General features: G+C 38.8%; 1 protein-coding gene across 1 annotated transcript in view; it reads left to right on the forward strand.

Moving 5' to 3' along the window:
* The window catches only part of swap70b (switching B cell complex subunit SWAP70b), a 31,927-nt gene that overhangs the window by 4,652 nt on the left and 7,139 nt on the right, over positions 1–20,136 (forward strand). Inside the window, exons 3-9 of the mRNA XM_084365099.1 lie at positions 6,929–7,102; positions 7,867–8,094; positions 10,368–10,514; positions 10,916–11,024; positions 12,022–12,203; positions 18,525–18,632; positions 19,627–19,793. Of these exons, the coding sequence (XP_084221225.1) occupies positions 6,929–7,102; positions 7,867–8,094; positions 10,368–10,514; positions 10,916–11,024; positions 12,022–12,203; positions 18,525–18,632; positions 19,627–19,793 (1,115 nt within the window). The remainder of the gene's footprint in view (positions 1–6,928; positions 7,103–7,866; positions 8,095–10,367; positions 10,515–10,915; positions 11,025–12,021; positions 12,204–18,524; positions 18,633–19,626; positions 19,794–20,136) is intronic.

The raw sequence follows: 20,136 nt of genomic DNA on the forward strand, positions 1-20,136 counted from the left end.
TGATAAGATTGTTTTCGAAAAGAAAAACTAAAAGTTGTCTCTGGTCTCACCCAGGAAAACAGAAACACAAGCATGTCCACGGGATTAAAAACAAAAACAAGACACGTCACATCAATGAAACAAACATCTCCCAACTTTCCATCTGTCAGTGCATTCATACCTGTAGTGTTCAGCTCATACTCTCATATTTAAGTTTACTGTAATTGGTTGACTACATAAATGGGATAAACAAGCCCTTGTAGATTGTTTTCAACATTGTTTTATGTTGACAAATCAAAAGTAATACATCTATAAAGCTTTAAGAGAGGTGCAGAATAAATATCTCTTTTCCTTAAAAACATTACTATGATTGTGAATTAATAATTTTGAAAAGATTTCAGTTCTTTTGTTTATCTTTGTATAAGAATTCTGACAGCTGGTTCCAGCTTCTAACAAGTTTTGTGAGCCAATAGTATACCGCTGTTGGTATCATGTGGCATCCATGTTTTGTCAGCGACAACAGTGTTGGTAGTTGCCAGTTTGAAGGAAAACATAAATATGTAAGTTGGTAAAGAAGTCATGTCCCTTCCGGTGGACCCCATGGGACCTTATTTTGGAAAAACTTTGTATGGTAGTGAATGGAGACAAATAATGTTTTTGATCCCACTTGAACTGTTCCCTGTCCTACACATCTGATGTTTGTAAATTTAAAAGACTATTTTCCAAGTCAAGAAAGTCACAGTTTGTCGTAATTAAAGTAAAAATATCATCCAGTTTTGTGTCTCGCTCAACATACGTCACCAACATGACCACTAACTCGGCACAGAAAAGGTACTAAAAAGATAAAAATCACAATCTGGTCATATTGACAACTGCAGTTATGTGAAAGGAGAGTTATTCAGTTCTGTGAGCTGCTAATATACAGGAGCAGCTCTACAATGTTTAAGTTATGGGTTTTGGTGAAAGCAACTGTTGGCTGACATCAAAAGTAAACTCTCAGATCAGTTTTGCAAATCAATTTTAAAACTCAACAACTGGTTCACCATTTGAAGGCAGAACATTGAGAAAGAATGATTACGGACGTTTATTTGATCAGCTACTCTAAGCAGAGAAGTTAGGCGCTTCATTAGAGACGTATACTGTTTATGTCGGACACTCGTGACCTCATGGTGTTGTCCTTTCCATGAATCTGAACAATAAGACTTTCCCTCAGAGAGATCTTAACAGTGAATTGTGTGAGTGTTGTTTGGAGGAGGTTCTCATGGTCAGTGCTGTTTTCAGGAATGACTGCAAGACTCAGCAACTTCTGAGCAACTGTGGGTTTTTCCTTTACCTCCTGTGTTTTCTCATTAGTTCCTCATTCCAGTCATTAAGACATTTGAAGAAAGTTGTACGATGAGTTTTACCGCCAACAACATTGCATCACTTGTCTGTGTGACGCACACACACGTTAACAGACAGTGTCCTCTTAAAGGGTTTTAAATCTTAATACACACTGCAACAGCATCGTATATACAGGATATTTAGTATACAAACCAAGACTTGTGAAGCATTCTGTACACTTTATACCAAAATTCAGCCTGGCCCTATTTTTCCAAACCTTTTGGATTCCCTCTACAATTTAAAATTAAGTTCTGTTGGCACATCATGAGTTTGTAAAGACTGACACACTGGACGTTCAGTCAGGATTCAGAGGTTAAACTTTGTGGCATTGACTTCACTCTCACTCAGGAAATGTAGACTCTAGATTAAGCTCCAGGAGGAGAAACATGACGTCATGGGCAGACGTTATTAACCCCCCCAACACACACACTTTTCCACACACAACCGTCCCACCCACCCATTGAAGTGGAGGTGACGGGGCTATGGAGAGCGAGGGCGTCGGTCAGTGTATTCAACTTCTCTCACTCCCGAGGAAACTCCACCCGGTCACACAAGGAAGCTGTGTACGTATGTATGCAGGAGAGTGTGTGTCTGAGTGTAACCAGAAACTGAAAATGCAGGAAAACAGGACTCCTATTTTACACATGATGGAGCTGCTAAAAACTGAAATCCTTCAAAATAAAAACAAACAAAACAACCCCACGTTACTCCTGTGGAAGTAATGCTGGATGATGCGCATGTGTGTTACATTCTCATCCTCACTGACTCACTTCACTTGTCAGTAACAATGCAGCAGAAAATAAAGAGCACACTGCTGATTTTTTTCTTTATTAGAGGACACAGACTGACTGACTGTTGAGCTGAGTGATCTGAAGCACTGACTCACTGACGTCTGTTGATTTGGCAGCAAAGACAGAAGTGATGTTCAAGATCAATTTATGGTTTGATGGAGCGTCACACTGAAACAAGCAATCCTCTGAAACAATGAGCCTGAAAGTGTGTGTGTGTGTGTGTGTGTGTGTGTGTGTGTGTGTGTGTGTGTGTGTGTGTGTGTGTGTGTGTGTGTGTGTGTGTGTGTGTGTGTGTGTGTGTGTGTGTGTGTGTGTGTGTGTGTGTGTGTGTGTGTGTGTGTGTGTGTTTAGGAGAATGGACAATGTTAAACTTCTCTCCATTTGGCCTGAAACCGGACAACCTCACTTATTTGCTGGCAAATGATGCAAAACGTATCATCTGAAGGATTTGTTGTATCAACTGCATATTGTTTTTCCACATTTTCTGTTATGTGACTGCCTATTTCTCACCTAAGATGTTCTCAGAAACACATCTTAGCATACGGTTTAGCTGTAATCAAGGTTTGTAAACTGGACGTTGCAGCCATATTGCTCCTGTATTTAGAAAACAGACTGAAAAATATCTAACTGTTTAGATGATATACGATATTGTTTGTAACCTGCCAGCCGCCATACTGTTTCCTGCTTAAAAACAGACTCTGAGCCAAAGCCAAGTGCCGCTCAACTACAGAAAAACTACTGAACTGGTTTCCATGAAACTTGGTTGGAGGATGGGTCTCAGCCCAGAATAGACCCCATTAACTTTTGGTGCAGGGCGGATCCAGCGATTTTTGTCTTCAGTGGGAAAGGGTACGACTGGCATTCATTCCCGGGTCAAATGACTCTGTATGTGAAATGAGTCAATCGCCTCGCAAGAAATCTAAATCACCAAATTAGGAGATGCATGGTTTTACTGGACAGTGATGGTACATCTTCTGGTTTGGGTGAACAGAACTATCGCAGTTGCTGAAGTTGAACGAACAACCCAACCAACAGCTGCAGATGTTTTGCTGATTTTGTGCTTATAGGTATTAAAAACTCTTCTCATTTCTCCTTTTTACATGACTTTCATGTCATATTACGTCTTCATCTGCTGAACACTCAACTCCCCCTCTTTCCTGGTGGTTTCATTTACAACAGAACCTGTGATTAAGTAGCTGATGATCCTGTTTAACTGGTAACAAGCATTTTGATTGTCCTGCTGTTTAACCAGACACCACACCACAGTGTTTCCTCTGTGGAGTTTCTGTGTGAGCTGTAAATGCCTCTGCAGGTTTGGGATGCAGGAGATAAGGCTGCAGTTTGGATCCTGAATCCTAATGAACATGTGGCAGTGGAGAAGGAGCAGGAGGGGAGGCAGCACTCACAAGGCTCTCATTGTCCGAGTGTAGAGGAACAGAAAAAGACAGAGCAAAATCCAGCGAGCCACGAGGACAAAGACAAACAAGACGAGCATGACACATCAATGTTAGAAGAAGCTCTTTCATTACAAATCCAACTGTCACAACCTCACTACTGTCCCCTCCCCATCTGTCAGCCTGCCAGCATGACTCTCTGCAGACAGTCTGCGCTGACTCAGTCAGTCTAACAGCAGCAGGATGATAAAGACTGAACCTGAACATCCTCATCCTCACATGAGAGATAGTCACACTGCTGAGTAACAGGACAGACCAGAGTTGTTTTCACAGTGACACTCCCCAAATCTATTTTTAGACTGTAAACACCACATGTACCTTGAGTTGAGTAGTTTTTTTTTTCTTACAAAAAAGAAACAGCAACTGTATTCAGCTTGAATTAATGTCAGTTCAGTGTTTTACCTGTCAACTCTGAGAATTATTGTTAAAATGAAAAAACTGACAAAAAATCATACAAAACATAAAAAGCATTCAGACAAAAAAGTGAAGGCCTTTAAACTGCATGTAAACAATAAAACCTCTTTAACATCCAGCACAGGTTTCCACACAGTCACTCACCCTCAGTTAGCACAATAGAGAGTTACATCAGATCCTGTGTAGCTGTAGGAAAGTTCACTCCAACTGCAGTCGTTCACTCTGGCTGAATGTCCCTCACTGCACAGAAAATGAAAATAATTACACTGACGGGCTTGTTTCGGTCCCCACAGTGCTATTGAAGAATCACCGCAAAAAAAATGACGCCACTAAGTCGTTTACAAACCATTTCATTTCTTATAACTTCTTCACAATAAAAGCCCCCGTTATTTAGTCATTTAAAAGCTTTTATCATGAAGCAGCATTACAGGAAACGTGTTTTCACCAGCAGTGACTAAACATGACTCCTGAAACAGCTGAAAGTGAAGATGCCAAAACAGTAAAACTCAGCAGATGTTTGAAAGTACAAACAGGATGAGAGAAACTGAAGAGATTCAGTAAGAAGCTACAAAAATACTGAGAGCTGAACACACTGACTTTCGAAAACGTCTTTCTCTCAGGTTTCCTGCACAGACATGAGTCTCCTGGGGAGATGGGTGCTTGTTACGGGTTGGATGTGAGTCGTCACCGTGGCCCGCTTGGAGGCGGGGTGGTCTTATTTAAAATTCCAATTCCTAAAATTCAGTCATTATCTTCTCACCCTCATGCTGATGGAAAGTTGAGTGAATTTCTGGAGCTTCACAGCAGAACAGTGGTACAGCATTCCCCTAAACAACTAAAGTAGATGGGGACTTGTTTCTCATCAGAGGTACATTTACTCAAGTATGTACTGTAAATGTACTTAACTACAATTTTGAGGTACTTGTACTCATTTTCTGATACTTTACACTTCTACTCCACGACATTTTGGAGGCAAATATTGTACTTTTTATTCCGCTGAATCAATATGATAGCTTAAGTTACTAGTGACCGCATCAGAGCCAAAGTAGTGCACTTTCAAATCAATTTATTTATCGCAAACTTATTCTGATTGACAAACAAATGCCGAGTATGGGATCTGACAATCGTCCAGGCCAAAAATCGATTGATTCATAATATAATCTACCTTTAATTGTATTATTGATAGTTAATTACAATAAATATCAGAAAATGTAAGACTTTTACTGAATTGCTGTTTGTATATGTGACTAACTTCCAGAATAAGTAATATTTAAACATGATATCTTCACTAATAGCCCCTGAACATTTCTGTTATAGAAGTTGGAAATTCATTAGGTATACTATACGTAGGTATATTATATGTAGAGGTATAATAATTATCTGCCTGCAGTGTTCCTGTCGATCACTCTTGATACCTGACTGTGCCGTCTTGGCTTCAACTCAAATAAACTGTTATAGAAAGTTGTTTGTTGACCAAGATACAAGAGCAGAATAACCTCAGATCTGTCACGTTACACAGTAAACATGTTATTTATTTTGCGCACTGCCTCCTGTTATAGCTGCTCACATATCTGATATTATTTTATTATTTATGTACATGTGTGGAGGAGAACATCGTGGTTATTAAACCAGGTTCTGCATCGCTGGTTGCTCAGACCACACTAACGACCGCACCACATCTCACATTTATGATGCTGGTAGTTTTGAGTAGTAAAATTTTCAATGTGACGCTTGGTGAGTTCAGTTTCAGTGTCACTTCATGTTTTAAGCTGAAGTTGTTCTGGGGGTTTTCTGGTGATTTGTTTGACGGGACGACTGCCAGCAGGACGAGATGTGCTTCTAATCGGCCTGCCAGCAGTCTCCATGGAGACGTCACTGTTCAGCGGCTCGAGGAGAACATTTCCCCTCCACAGCTCCGATTGTACCTTTTCAAGAGCTTTCCTCGCATTTAACTCAAGAGATTTTTATTTTTTCTCTGAAGGAGACCACTCTCCTTTCACTTTTGTTTTGACAGGATTCGTGGCATCTCTCTAATAAGGAAAATACACTGTCAACATAGAAAGTTAATGTGTTTTTATGTGGACGTTAAGTTCACATAAAAACACATTAACTTTCTATGTTGACGATGTTTTAACATCTTTTTTCTCCAATATATGTTACAAATATTCAACGACCTGGCCTGTTTTAATAGTTATATCCTAATTTGTACGAATACATCATACTTTATACAGGGTTTTATGTGATTTATAAGCAGTAAGCCATTGACATTTAGAAATCATTTGTCTGATTTCTACATTTGTTAATATATCGCTAACTTTTATGAGTTATGAATACATTGATTTTGATCCAGATCCTTTGCAAGCGGCAAAACAATAATCAGTCACAACCTGGCAACTTCCTGAACCTGGCAACCTGGCAAAAGTTGTTCTCATTAATGGATTATAACTCATCTATAAATGATAGGACACAATTTAGTAACATTGACAAAGCCAGTTGTTACAACTTGTTTTAAAAAAGGAAAAGTGATTAGTGAGAAAGTGGAGACACTTATATTAAAAAAAAAAAATCTTCTAGCTTGAGCAGTGCTTCGCAAATTGGGCATCAGGGCCGCAGTGGTTTCCAGATTGAGGGTCCCTCTCACAAGATAAACGAAAGGATGATTGCTCTTCGGCCCACAGCCTAAAGAAATATGAAGCTCATGTACTTCACTTTAAAGGGTTGCAAGCCAAACAGTTTGGGAACCGCTGACCAACATGTTTTACTATTGGAGACGTCAGCACGGAGAACATTTGACAACTTGGGAGGTTTAATCTCATTTTCCTACAAACTGTACGGCATCTCGGAAAACAAACTGTTCTGAACTTGTGAACTCTGACTCACCAGCGCTGTTGTTCTGTTCTGCTGCAGGTGACAGATAATTTTGACCGTCAGGACTTCAACAAAATGTGCTGGACGCTCTGCTCCAGAAAAAACATGGACCAAAGCCAGCTGTTCATCTCCAACGACGACGCCTTCAAGATCTGGAGCATTTTCAACTTCCTGTCTGAGGACAGATACCCGCTGATCATCGTCACTGAGGAGGTGAGTGTAAACCAGTATTTTCATATTTTTGCACCAAAAATGACTTTTTGTATAATAAACCCAGTGATGATACTTTTCAAACTAAATTTCACTTAGTTTTTCTCTTCCAAACTTTAGTTTCACCTTAAGCCAGTAGTCAAGTGTCTTAACTGAACCACTGTCACCAGGTACCAACATGTAAACTGGCTCAGTACTGGCTGATGAATCTCTTAGATCTTTAAAACACTGGAAAACACTTCCTCTGAAGCTATCTGAGGAAGAGGAAGTTGTTAATGTAAATGTTCTTGTAGAATAAAATCAGTCAGCGTTTGTCAGTGTTAACTGTCACGACTCTTATAAATGGGCTTTTGTTCATTTGGAGCTCACATTGGTCAGACATGAGCTGGATATGAGTTGCACTGGTGTAGATGTGGTGCTTCACTGCTGCAGTAATCGGCCGGCTGAAAGCTTCTGTTACTCAAGAGCAGAAAAGGAAGTTTCCAGCTTCCTGTTCTTTAACAAATGCTGGAAGATTTATTGTTGTTCAACAAGCATCAGAGCTGAATCACAGGAAGATTGTTTGCAAAAGAAATATAAATATCTGTGCTTCAGCCAGCCGGTGTAGAGATGAACAGAAGGAAAAAAAACATGACAGGGACAGTTATCGTCAATATAAATTCACAGTTGTATGCTTGAATAAAAAAAGTAGAAAAACCTCATTATCACGCCTGTGTTTTTACGTCTTTGCTCTACCTTATGTTCGCTGTATGTGTCTCCATGCACAGATTGAGTACTTCCTGCGTAAGCTGACGGAGGCGATGGGGGGCAGCTGGGTGGAGGAGCGTTTCGAGGACTACAAGCTGCAGCTGAGCTCAAAGCAGCAGAGTCTGAGCGCCTGGGAGCTCATCAAACTGGTGGGCTCTGGTCACTTCAGTAAGGGCATGGACCGCCAAACGCTCTCCATGGGCATCAACGAGGTCTACCTGGAACTCATCCTTGACGTGCTGAAACAGGTAGGCACAGACAGACCATACAGTGTCCGTAAAGGGTCATGGGCTAAATGACATTCCTTGCTGTGTTCTTGTTCAGTACAAATGCAGCTTTAAATGATGACCGGGTCAGATTTACTACAAAATTATTCGTAATTATTTAAACATGTCTTTGATTTCGCACGGAAGCAAACAAAAGATGGACCGCGACCAACAGTGTCTTTTTCCTGGCCTAGGCAATAATATTCACAGCAATTTTGTCACTTATGGATCATGTCAAGCACCCACATCCTCCTTGCTCATGCCAAATAAAAAAACAAATGGATAGTAAACCGCAAAGGGGCAGCGTGATCATACAGGGACAAGACGCAACGCTTCATCTCAGTGCTCCTGAGCACGAAGCCAGCACTTTTCTGCCTGGAAAAAAACACTATGTGGACTCAGGCCCTAAGGCTAAACTAAATTATCTGTATTGGTATCCATACTCGGAATGGGCGTGGCTTAAACCAAAGCTGGTGGGACTAACCTGAAATTAATGTGGGTCTAAAAGGAGTTGGTATATTTATTTATTAAAAAAATATTTAAAGAACAGCCTCAGAATTGAACTTCAGATCAATGTTTTTGATCACAACAGTACAAGGTCATTTATTCATCATTATACAACACATGTAAACTCCTTCATGTTACTGAAATTACAGAACATATACAGTATATAGTTATTTATATACAAAAATAAATAAATATAGTGCATCTTTTGAATCTGAATCAAAGTGAAGCAACAAGATGGTAATGATAACGTGGTCGGCATCTTTACATCAAAGGTTCGACATCTGGGAAACACTGTCCATCAACTTTAATTGTGTGTGAGCATCAAGCATCGATGTTGTAAACACAGAGTCCACCTCTGCCTCCACTAGAGTCACGGCTCTGTCGGCTACGAACACGGTCCGCTCTTCGAATGCATTGTTTTGCCCATTGCGTCAGTCCCATTTTGTCCATTTACTTTTCCTGTGACTGGGCATTAGCCAGGAGCAGCAATAAACCAAGCTAGCTTAGCCTATTCCAACACTCTTTCTCCCTGGAGCGACCCGGCCGGTCAGGTTGGATGGGGGAAAGACACTGTGGGCCATGATGGTCTCAAAGTCTGCTGCTCTTAATCCAAAACACCTGCTTTCTTTCTCCAATGACAATGACAGTATTTCTGCCATGACCAGTACGTGTTTCAGCGATAAAGCCAAAAAAATCTGTCTGTATTCAAGGATGTTCTTTGGTGTTGGATATATGATAACATTTTATTTTTATAAAGTTAAAGGATAAGTCTGGTGATATTCTATATTTTTCTTTTTGTCAACATAACCCATAAAAAGACAAAAACAAACAATGAATTGGTCTGACTAACAAGTACTGTCTGATGCAGATACAAACACATCAATGAGCCACACTGTGATGCTGGGTGACATGTTTCTTCATTAGAGTGAAGATACTCAATTTAATTTATTTTGTCTCAATCCCACTTAAAACTTCCTGCTGTGGAAATATTAACCAGAGCATGAAATATATAATTACAGTCCCCAACAAATGCACCACTGTTTGATTAATGGTTGTTTTAACCTTCTGTGCCCAGTTTTTCAAGAAATTATCTATCTTTAAAAAAATGAAACTATATGTTTGTGACCTACATTTAACCCATGGGGTTGGAGTACCACAGGCAGGGTAGGAGAGTAGCTGAGAAATGTATTAACACAATAAGGATGACACATGTTGAATTGTTGCTTAAACATAGTCAAGCCTTATTTTCCATTTAAAGGTCCTCGCAGTGAGGTCATGACTGAAGGAGCCTTTGGTTTGACAGAAGTGTTTCTTTTGTCATGTCAAAAGTTTTGTGTTTAGTAAGAATTGAACTGTACAACTTAAGAAAAAGTATTTTCAGTGATTAAAACACAAAGAAGGAATCAAATTAAACACAAATATAACAGACAGAGGTGGCTTGTCATTGGAAGAAATCTGAATTAAAACAGCTCTTCCTTTATAAAAAAAGGAAGTGAGAGTTTGTGGTCATGTGGGGCAGGGCTGTATATCTTCTTGTGAAAGCATGAGTGAAGGTTACGTAGGTCGTACAGAGACAAAAATAAAACAGCACCTGCAGGCAGAAAACATTCATTATTTTCAAGGTGAACTAAAGAATGAACAAAAAGATTTAATGTTCGTTCATCATAAAGGTGATCCAGTCTGTAAGTGATCATTTTATAATCAATGGTTTAAATGACCCTGATTCATGTTTTCCTTTGTCTCTGCAGGGCTACATGATGAAGAAAGGACACAAGAGGAAGAACTGGACGGAGCGCTGGTTCCTGCTGAAGCCAAACTTCATCTCCTACTACGTCGGCGAGGACCTCACTGACCAGAAAGGAGATATCTTACTGGATGGAAACTGCACCGTGGAGGCAAGAGACCGCTGTTTTTATGAAAACTCTTCCACCTGTCTGATATCTGAAACCAGTGTGTACAAAATATCAGCATATCACCTGCAACTGATACTTTGTGTTCACAACTGGTGCTGTATGAGTCAATCAAATCATAATCAGATATAATAATTAATTGGCTATTAAAGGATTCAATTAGGGGATTGATTTCCATGTTATCTTATGTAAGTCAGGGTGAGAAGTTCAGCTGATAAAAGAGAAAAGTCAGAAGGATAAAAAGAAAAAAATTTATGAAAGTTATTGGCCCTTGCGTTGCCCAAGACAGTGGTTGCGCAACTGCATGTTTTGGTGCACTCTTCATGTTTGCTCAAATGTTTGTGTATTTATGTGCTGGTATAATCATTGTGTTGTTTTCGCTGCAGCCTCTGCAAGATAAAGAAGGAAAGAAGTGTCTCTTCCTCATCAAGTCGTCACAGAAAAGCTTTGAAATCAGTGCATCAGACAAGAAGAAGAAGCAGGAGTGGATCCAGGGTGAGATAATCCCAGACATTAATCCTTTTATTACTTAACAGAATCATTATTTCAGCCTCAATGTGGTGACTCAGTGGATCATATTTTACTCATAATGTCTCACTCATTCACTCTCTTCTGATTCATATGCGCCTTTTTGACCTTTTTTTTTGTCAATGCAGCATTTCAGTGATGGTAAAGAAACGATTTTTCATTTGAGCTGCGTCAAGGTCATTTAAAGGTCATTTCTGGTATTAAAAGAGTTAATTTGGATCTGAACCAATGTGTTCAAGCCAAACAACAACACAAAGTAGCTGAAAGAGGCAGCAGTATTCCAGCAACTACCATGTTTTGGGAGGTTAAATCACTAATTTTATGAATGGAATCTGGTTGCTTTTAAGGCAACAATATAGTCAAGTCAGATAACAAAAGTTATCTCATGCCACTTTCCAATCTGAGCAGGTCTAGACCACTCTTTAATTAATTAATTTACTGAGACCCAGCACACTTGATGTTTCTGATCTCATCTTTAACAAAAAGGTCGGTCTCTGTAGGAACCCTTTACATAATGTTTCAGACACTTACAATAACAGTTTAAGAGCCTATCAGTAGAAAGAAAAAGCACTGTTAGTGAACGTACTTTGATGTGTACGGTAAGTTGCAGCCAGTTTCAAAACTTTTTGTCATTTAGACCCCAAAAAAAGTTAAAATAGGGCCCATAAATTAGTAATAGTTAGTCTCTCACTTAGTTAATCTCAGGGGGAAAACTTGTTCTAAATTAGTTTATATTTATATATATATATATATATATATATATATATATATATTATATTTATATTGATTTTAAAACCCCAATAAATCTTCAGAAACACTGTGAAATTCTTTGTTAGTTAGCTGACCAACAGCTAAGTGAGGTCAACTAAGTTAAATATTCTCTGATTATCTGGACCCTACATACATTCACAGACAGCTTTCAGTGAAACCACAACATAAATTTTACGTCGTCTCCATCTTTCAGCCATTCAGACCTGTGTGAGTCTGCTCCGTCAGGGCCGGCCGGCGCCACACCGCGAGGCCCGACAGAAGCGACGGGAGCTGCGACTGAAGCAGCAGGCCGAACAGGAAGAGCTGGAGTTGAGGATGAGGGAGCTGCAGACGGCCAACGAGGCTAAACAACTGGAACTGGAGAACATGAGGAAGGTAAGGAGAAGACACTCAAACATGCTGAATGTTCCCCCTGTGAATCCAGTCTGTTCAGGAAACGTCTGGTGCAGTAGTTCCTTTTTGAAGTATCCTGAATTTAAAAAAAAAGCTCAAAGTGGAAGTGAGAAGGCCAGGAGTGACCCTTAATGACAGGGGAAAGATTGTACCTGTGTGTGCCAACAAGATGTGCATATTGGACGGATTATCCACAGTCTAGTGTTGTTTCAGAGATTGTTCTACGTGGTTAAATTAAAAAACAATCAGTGGAGTTTGGAGGAAAAAAAAGGTGCTCTCTGAAAGAACCACACATTCGTACTCAAAACAAATGGGGGGGCCAACTGTAGCTGCTTTTACATAGATAGCTCAGTTAGCCTTGCAGTTAGCAATTTGGACTGGGAGCTCTGGGTCCAGGAGAGTGTTCGTGTCAGACATGTGACTCATTTGTTAAAAGTCTCATGTAAGTCCCAAGACATTTTTTCTTGGGCAATTTTTTTTTCCTCAAGTCGAGTCCTAAGTTAGGCTGGTTTCGACCAAATCCATTGGTGTGGCAAAAATGTTTTTTCCCCATTCATGAGAGTCCAAGTCACATACAGTTGAACTGTAACACAACTTCATAATGTCAAAACTGCTCACTCATCACATTCTGTTGGTAATTTTAGTTGATTTTTTTTGTTTTCAACTAAAACCATAAAATATTGCCCGTTTAAAACAGGTGAACGTACAGATGTTGCAGGAATTAAAACAGAAAAACCAAATAAGTTACTACACTTAATAATCTTAGTCTTAAGATTGATTGAACATTACATTTTGTTTTAAAACTGCATGAAGCTCTCATTAGTTTTTGTTTTTTTTAAACTGGAGGGCTTCCTTTAGTAATGTGCATCAAGTTACGGTTAAGTTTTTTTCCATTATTACAGTGTAAAATGTAATCCTTGTTTAAATAACAGGTTTGAACCACAGTGATTTAAGACACGGAAGTAAGACATTTAAAAACAAACACACAAAGATAAGGGGTCCACAAAAACTAACCCCACTCCCAAGACAAACAACTCAAAACACACAGGTGGATTAGCATCATAGTCCTGTGATGTAGTGACTTGGAAAGAGAGAGACATCAACCAAAAAAATAACAAAACAGCAACAACATGTCAATATTAATAACGCTGTAGGTGAGACCATGGTGCACCTGAAACACCAGGATATGATTATCTGTTTAATAAGTGACTAGCAGAAGAAAGAAATCAAAGAGCAAAGCAGGAAGTAATTTACTGTTTAGTTTGTTTGTGAATGCAACTGGAGGGATTTCCCTTGAGGGAATTTCTAAAGATGCAAGATGAAAAGGCACTTTAACAATTTCAAAACGTTAAGGACTCCTGTTCCAGGAGCAGCATGAAGACAAGTTGTTCCCAGGATGTATTTTAAGAAGTACAGACAGAGCAGCAGCTTTTCAGTTTGAAAAGGACTTTGTGTCCTTTTCAAGGCTCTGTGGATATTAAGACTCACATGTTGTCATTTTCACAGCTGACTCGGCATCTTTTCTGTTCTTTATCAGAAAAGTAAACTGATCAGATTTCTACTCATCTACTGTCCTCCGAGCTCTTTTGTACTGTAATCAGAAGGCAGCATCATCAATCATATCTTGACTCAAGATGACAGATGAGGAGTTTCTGTCAACTCAAGGAGCTCAATCTTCACAGACAGAAAACTGTAGTTTGATTTTCACTAAAGGTTACGTTTAGACCAACTGGCAGACTGTTAAGGAAAAAAAGGTAGCTCTCATTTATCTGTAGGAGGCAGATGTAGAGGACTTTGGTGTAATGCAATCAAATATCTGCAAGCACATGTTCCTGGTAGACTGTGATAAAACCATTGCCCCCATGATAACTTTCCTTTCTTATATTATTTCAAAATGCAGTGTGTTGGCATCTGATTAAGGAGGAACAAGGCTGTTCCAGGCTTTCAAAGTAACTAATACAATTCTTAAATCAATTCAAAAACTAACCAATGTAAGGAGGTGAGCACAGGAATGATGTGGTCATGCCTTTTCGTACCAGTAATGAGTCGCGCAGCAGCGTCTTGAACCAGTTGGAGACTGGGTTATATTGGAGTTAAGTGCGTTATAATACTAGATCAAAGCATGAACAACATGACGATCAGTAAGTGATAAAAATGACTTAATTTGAGAGAGTATCTTGATGAAAGAAACATGACTGGACAACACATTTGACTCGACTATCAAAGTACAGGTTGGCGTCAACTGACATTTACATTGTTACCATAACAACCCATGCTGATAGACTGGTGACATAAATTCTGATTTGATTACTTGCAAATGACAGTGCGGACAGTGTGTCTTAAAGATCTCACTTGAGAAACAAATCTGGTTTACCTACAGTTTGAACATAGCCATGGTAGACCGTAAGGAAATACTGTACAGATATTTTATCAACAAGTTTGCTGTCATGATGTCTGCAACTAAAACAAACACAAACTGGTAGTAGCATGCGTTGTCTGTAAAACTCTTGTAATAGACAGTAATTTTTCTGTTTCACACTGCTGGTTTCAGTCACACACACAGTAGCTGCTGCGTTTCCCACAACAATCAAAGTAGGTCACCTAAAAACTCTGATGGGTCTCCTCTGAAACTCACTGCAAGCTCATGAATACCAATAATAGATCCAGTACGCCCTGCGGCCTCTGACTGATGAATGGTCTGTCACCCGCTGCCAACAGAGGAATGTGTATTGAACCAGGGAGGAGAGGGGGGCAACATTAGTCTCCATTAAACATGTTTTCCCAGTAAATCTCCTTAAACCTGACTCACACATGTCTGTTGACACTCCTGACTGACTGGTCGTGTTTAAATTCGGAGATTATGTGGATTCCCCAAAAGCGGATGATGAACGGCTGCTTCCTGTTAATGAGGTAAATGGCTATGAGGTTAACAGGAAGTGTCACATAGCTGAGGGCTAATGTCACACAGTCGATTGAAACATATGATTAATGCTATTACTAATATGTTACAGGTACATTGTCTACTTATAAAAATAAAATGATTTAAAATACGAAAACATTGTTTTATTTTCAGGGTAGTTTTTGGTTTGATTGATTGACAGGCTGAATGTATATTTGTAAATTAATAAACTACATTTATAGTTAATTAAACTTCAGTAATTTCACTGTTAATGAACAATTAATACTTTATAAACCTTTTATCAAACAATTGTTTCTTGGAAAGTTACATCTAATGTTTATAATATTTGGGAAATTGTTATTAAATACGTTGTGGTTCATCTATAAACATGATCTGGATTGGCATTGTTTAACAGCAATATAACTTTTATTGAGTTATTAAAAAGTTGAATTCAAATAAAATCAAATATTTTATTTATTCAGCCCAAAATCACAATCACATTGCCTCAGTGGGCTTTATAATCTTTACAGTGAACAACATCCTCTGACCACAGACCCTTGATTCAAGTGAGAAAAAAAAGATGGAAGAAACCTCAGGGAAGGATCACTCTCCCAACTAAAAATAATAAATAATAAAGTGTTACCTAATGTCATGTTTTTTGTTAAAACTGTTGTTGAGGCGTTAATTCAACAGTATGCTTATCACTGCGGTCGTATTAAGCGGTGGAGTTGTACTGGATTGCATTGTAGTGTAATGTGTTTCTGATGTTCTACCCCCCTAATGTTGGTAAATGGGGATCATTGTGAAGTTCAGTTCAAAACCACTGTAAAGTACAACCTCAATAATACACATATAGTTATATTAACACCTCTCTGACAATAAAAACTGAACATTATTATCTTTGTAAGTGTAGATTTAATGGCTGAGCAGTTGAGCTGGATTGTAATGGTGTCCCTTATAAAGTGGCCACTCGGTGTATTTCGAATATAATGTCAGAGTTTTTCAGGAATATGATGAAGAACAGATGCGTGAAACTGTAGATTGAAGCTGGAATAATTCATAGTCTTTTTTGTCAAAGTTATAAAGCTGGACTATATGCATGGTTCTGTTTTATAAATGTCAGCCATTGTGAAACTGCTCACATTTACACAAGCCTCATTTCCGCTCCCAATGAGCCGTAAACTAATGCCCTTAATGACTCATATCATTCACTCTTACATACTATATACTATCCTTATCGTAACTGTAGAGTTCTGTGACGCTATCTTGCACGGTTATGAATCACATGATGCATTTTTTTTTTTTTTTTTTTAATTTAGCAATGACAGCTATGCTGTTGTCGGACTATTGCATCTGGATTTGTAAAGATCAACAGATCATTGGTTTTATACCCTGAAAACTGTCATTCACATTGTCAAATTCTTCTTTAAAAAGATAGGGGTATTTTACAACAACAATTTGACTTTATCCTGGAGGCTTTTTACAGGTCAGGGTCAGGCAAGTTCAAGTAACATTCACGGAAAATAAAGATTCTAGAGTTGAACACTAAAAGTCCTTCAGTGATTTACCATGGAAAAAACAACAAAAGACAAATTCAGTTTGTTACAAAGTTCGATTTCTCAAATCCGTCCAGAGTAAACCCATAATCTATCCATCTGCAGCGCTGTCAGAGTCAACAGGCACCAGTCAGTTGATCATCTTCAAGCACACATGCTGTCGTGGCTTGTAATGTTTTAGTTTTTGTAGTACATTCTCACCACATGCTTTTATAAATAACGGTTTCTGTGTGGTTATCTGGTACCTGGACTTTTACTTTTACTATTTCCTGGTATTTGCACCGTCCACTAAACTTTATCAAGGGGTAGACGGGCATTACATGTTAAAGCCTGTTTTTTTAATTAAAATGGAAAATTAAAAAAAGCTTATTTTTAGCTGAATTTTAAATATTTGAAGCATTCATGAGCTAACATGGTCAGTTACATTTTCTCAGAGGATAATATTCTTTATCTGAACTGAAAACACAGTTAGTAGGTTACAGTTACAGCACAAGGTATGTTGCGGCGATCTACAGGGTTGTGAAAAACTGAGATGCAGCAACAGTCAGTCAAATTAGTTCACAGTGTAGTTGTGTAACACCCAGTGAAGCGGAGAACAATGGTTCGTCTTTGTCTGGGGCGACACTGCTCCAATGAAAGCACAACAATCTGCCATTGAGGTGAAAGTCTCACATAGACGGTTTCATGAATGCACAATGAATATATGTCCACACAGAGAGAGACTCAGGGTCCTCTTTAGTGGTCACACTGTGCTGCTATAAGTCGTGCACTGTCACGGTCTTGAGACAGTTCACAGCTGGGTGACACGAGTCGGCATGAGGTTACTGTTCGGACACAAGCACGAGCTAATTAACTTAAAGATTAATTTCTCCTGTAGTATTTTCTTTAATGTATGAAACAATATAGACATGCCCCAAAGTTTTTTCCTTCAGTTTACTTCACTTCCTATAAAACTTGGTTGGTCACATTTGAGTTCTTCAATTGGTAAAAGCAATCAACAACAGGCCACGGAAGAAAAAAATAAAACAACCAAAAACGGATATATTGATATAGAATTTTTTTTACTCTTGAATATCGGCATCAGCCCCAAACATTGAGTATTGGTTGGGCTCTAATACAGAATGTATATTTGTATATTATACAAAATGTTCCTCAGATGCTTCTCTCTTTATCTGTAATATCCTATTTATTTATATTCTGAGGGAGGCAAAGGAGGAATTTCATTGTGCTTGTTTTGAACAGTGGATATGACAATACATGGTTGGTTTAATTTGATTTGGTAGGTACATTGAGAAGAATGAGTGACCCAAAGTTGAGGTATACTTCTAAGTTTTTCTCACATAATTGCAATTTAGGTTTTTACAAAGAAAGAGAACCTTTGTCAAAAAAATGGTTGCATTAAAGTTTATAGTATAATACTCTGCAGTTTGTTGTCATTACAAGGTTAAAAACTTGAGTCCATGAATATATTTTGTCACGGCATTTCTCAATTCCTTTTGAGTTTCTGTTTACTCTGTTAATTTATTTTTAGTGGACACTAGTCATACATTCTCAATTCCTCTTTAGATCTCATTTTGTTAAAAGGGATTTTAGTTTTTTTAGTTTTTTATAATTGTTCAAAAATAGCACATTCGCTTTCGTTTGTGTATTTTAGGCCACAGCTTGTCTCAAAACTCCCTTAAACATTTCAAACATTTCTATATGTTTGCCTTCTTTATTTCTGTTTAACATATATTTCACCTGAATTTGAGGCTGAAATATATGATGGCAGAAAATAGAGGTGTTTTAAAATGTACTTATATCAACCTTTCTTTTTTTTTGACTGCTGTCTGTTTCCCTTTTGACCAGGCTCTGGAGGACTCGGCGGCAAACGCAGCAGAAGAAGAACGAAGGCGCCTTCAGACCCAAACTGAACTTCAGGACCGCTACAGGATGGACCTGGAGAGAGAGAAAATGGTATGTCACTCCTCGTCATCCTCATTACATCAGAACAAGTGATGGAGCAACTGCAATTTAAATACAACATCCTCTTTTTGGTACACTGCAGGGAGACAATATTTTAGCTTAACATTTATCAACAGGTGTCAGGTCATGAAATGTGAAGAAGATTCTCAGGCAAACAACTAGAAACAGACATAAAGTTAAGACACACTACAGCTCGGGTGAAGGTCATTTAAAGCTGAACCGAAACTTGACTACAGACGAGTCATTTCAAGTTGTGGTGATGTCCTCATTACACTTTAAATAATACAGTATGTGGTGAAGATGTTCCGGTTCTCATCACTGTAAGGTATGTTTGATGAAATTAACCACTGAAGACACATCTATACTTTGCGTCAGTGCCTCTGGTGATTAACATCTTGACATGCTCAGTGGACAGCAGGGATGTGGTGCACCAGCAAACATTGTTTATCATCCATCCGTGACTTGATGGCTGGTTTTCACGAAGAGGCAACATGAGTTGTATAACAGAACCAAGCCTCACATTTTTTATAATAGATCCAACTTTGACAGGTGTACAACCTCACCACAATAAAACAACAATCTTGAATCATTCATTATAGAACTTAAACTAGCAATTATTTTGGTCAGTAATTAATTTGGAAATTATTTTTATGATTGGAATTAGGCAGTGTTTGACATTTTGCTTGATAAAATAACTAAAACGATGAAAACAATCACATTTATCGCCTAATCACAGGATAGTGTACTTTTGTATACAATATGTGTACTTTACAGTGCCAAAGAGTTACATGCATAGTGCACCACTACCGAACATAAGCTGGGCTGAAAGAGTCACTTAAGGGAAAAACTGATGAACAAGGCAGTCTTTGGAAACCTGAAATTCCTGTAGGAAACTCCTAATTAAATAAAAATGTTAGAGAAACCTGCAAAATTGTTAATATTGACACCTAGATAAAGTTTTTCTCTGTATTTCCTGGTTCAACAGGTACGGCAGCAGATGGAGGAGCAGGTGGCCCAGAAGTCCACAGAGCTGGAGCAGTACCTGCAGCGAGTTCGGGAGCTGGAGCACATGTACGGTCAACTTGAGGACGCTCTGGAGGACGAGAGGCGTGCGAGACAGGACGAGGAGGCCGTCCGCAGGCTGCAGGCACGGTCAGTTAACAAAGAGAGAATGAGGGACAAACGCTTTGAGGCTCCATGTATATTAGAAAAGTGATTTTGAACAATCATATTCAGGAACCAAGGAAAAAGTGAAGGTTATGTATAAGTCAATTCAGGACATTTAAAAAAAGTCTTCATCCGTACATGAGGCCGGGCTCAAATCGAAACCCAAAACCCAATCGGTCCAACTGGTGTCAGATAAACAACACACACTGCAGATGTGTTGAGCCACTCCTAGCTCTCTGTTATTAGCAAGTTTCTCTGTTATTTGAGAGTTTATTTTACCTTAGATTCACTGTATAGTTAACTGGTTGTGGGGATCTCTTTAGTGTGA

This window comes from Pagrus pagrus (assembly GCF_965226575.1).
Source record: "Pagrus pagrus genome assembly, chromosome: 10".
NCBI classification, from domain to species: Eukaryota; Metazoa; Chordata; class Actinopteri; order Spariformes; family Sparidae; genus Pagrus; species Pagrus pagrus.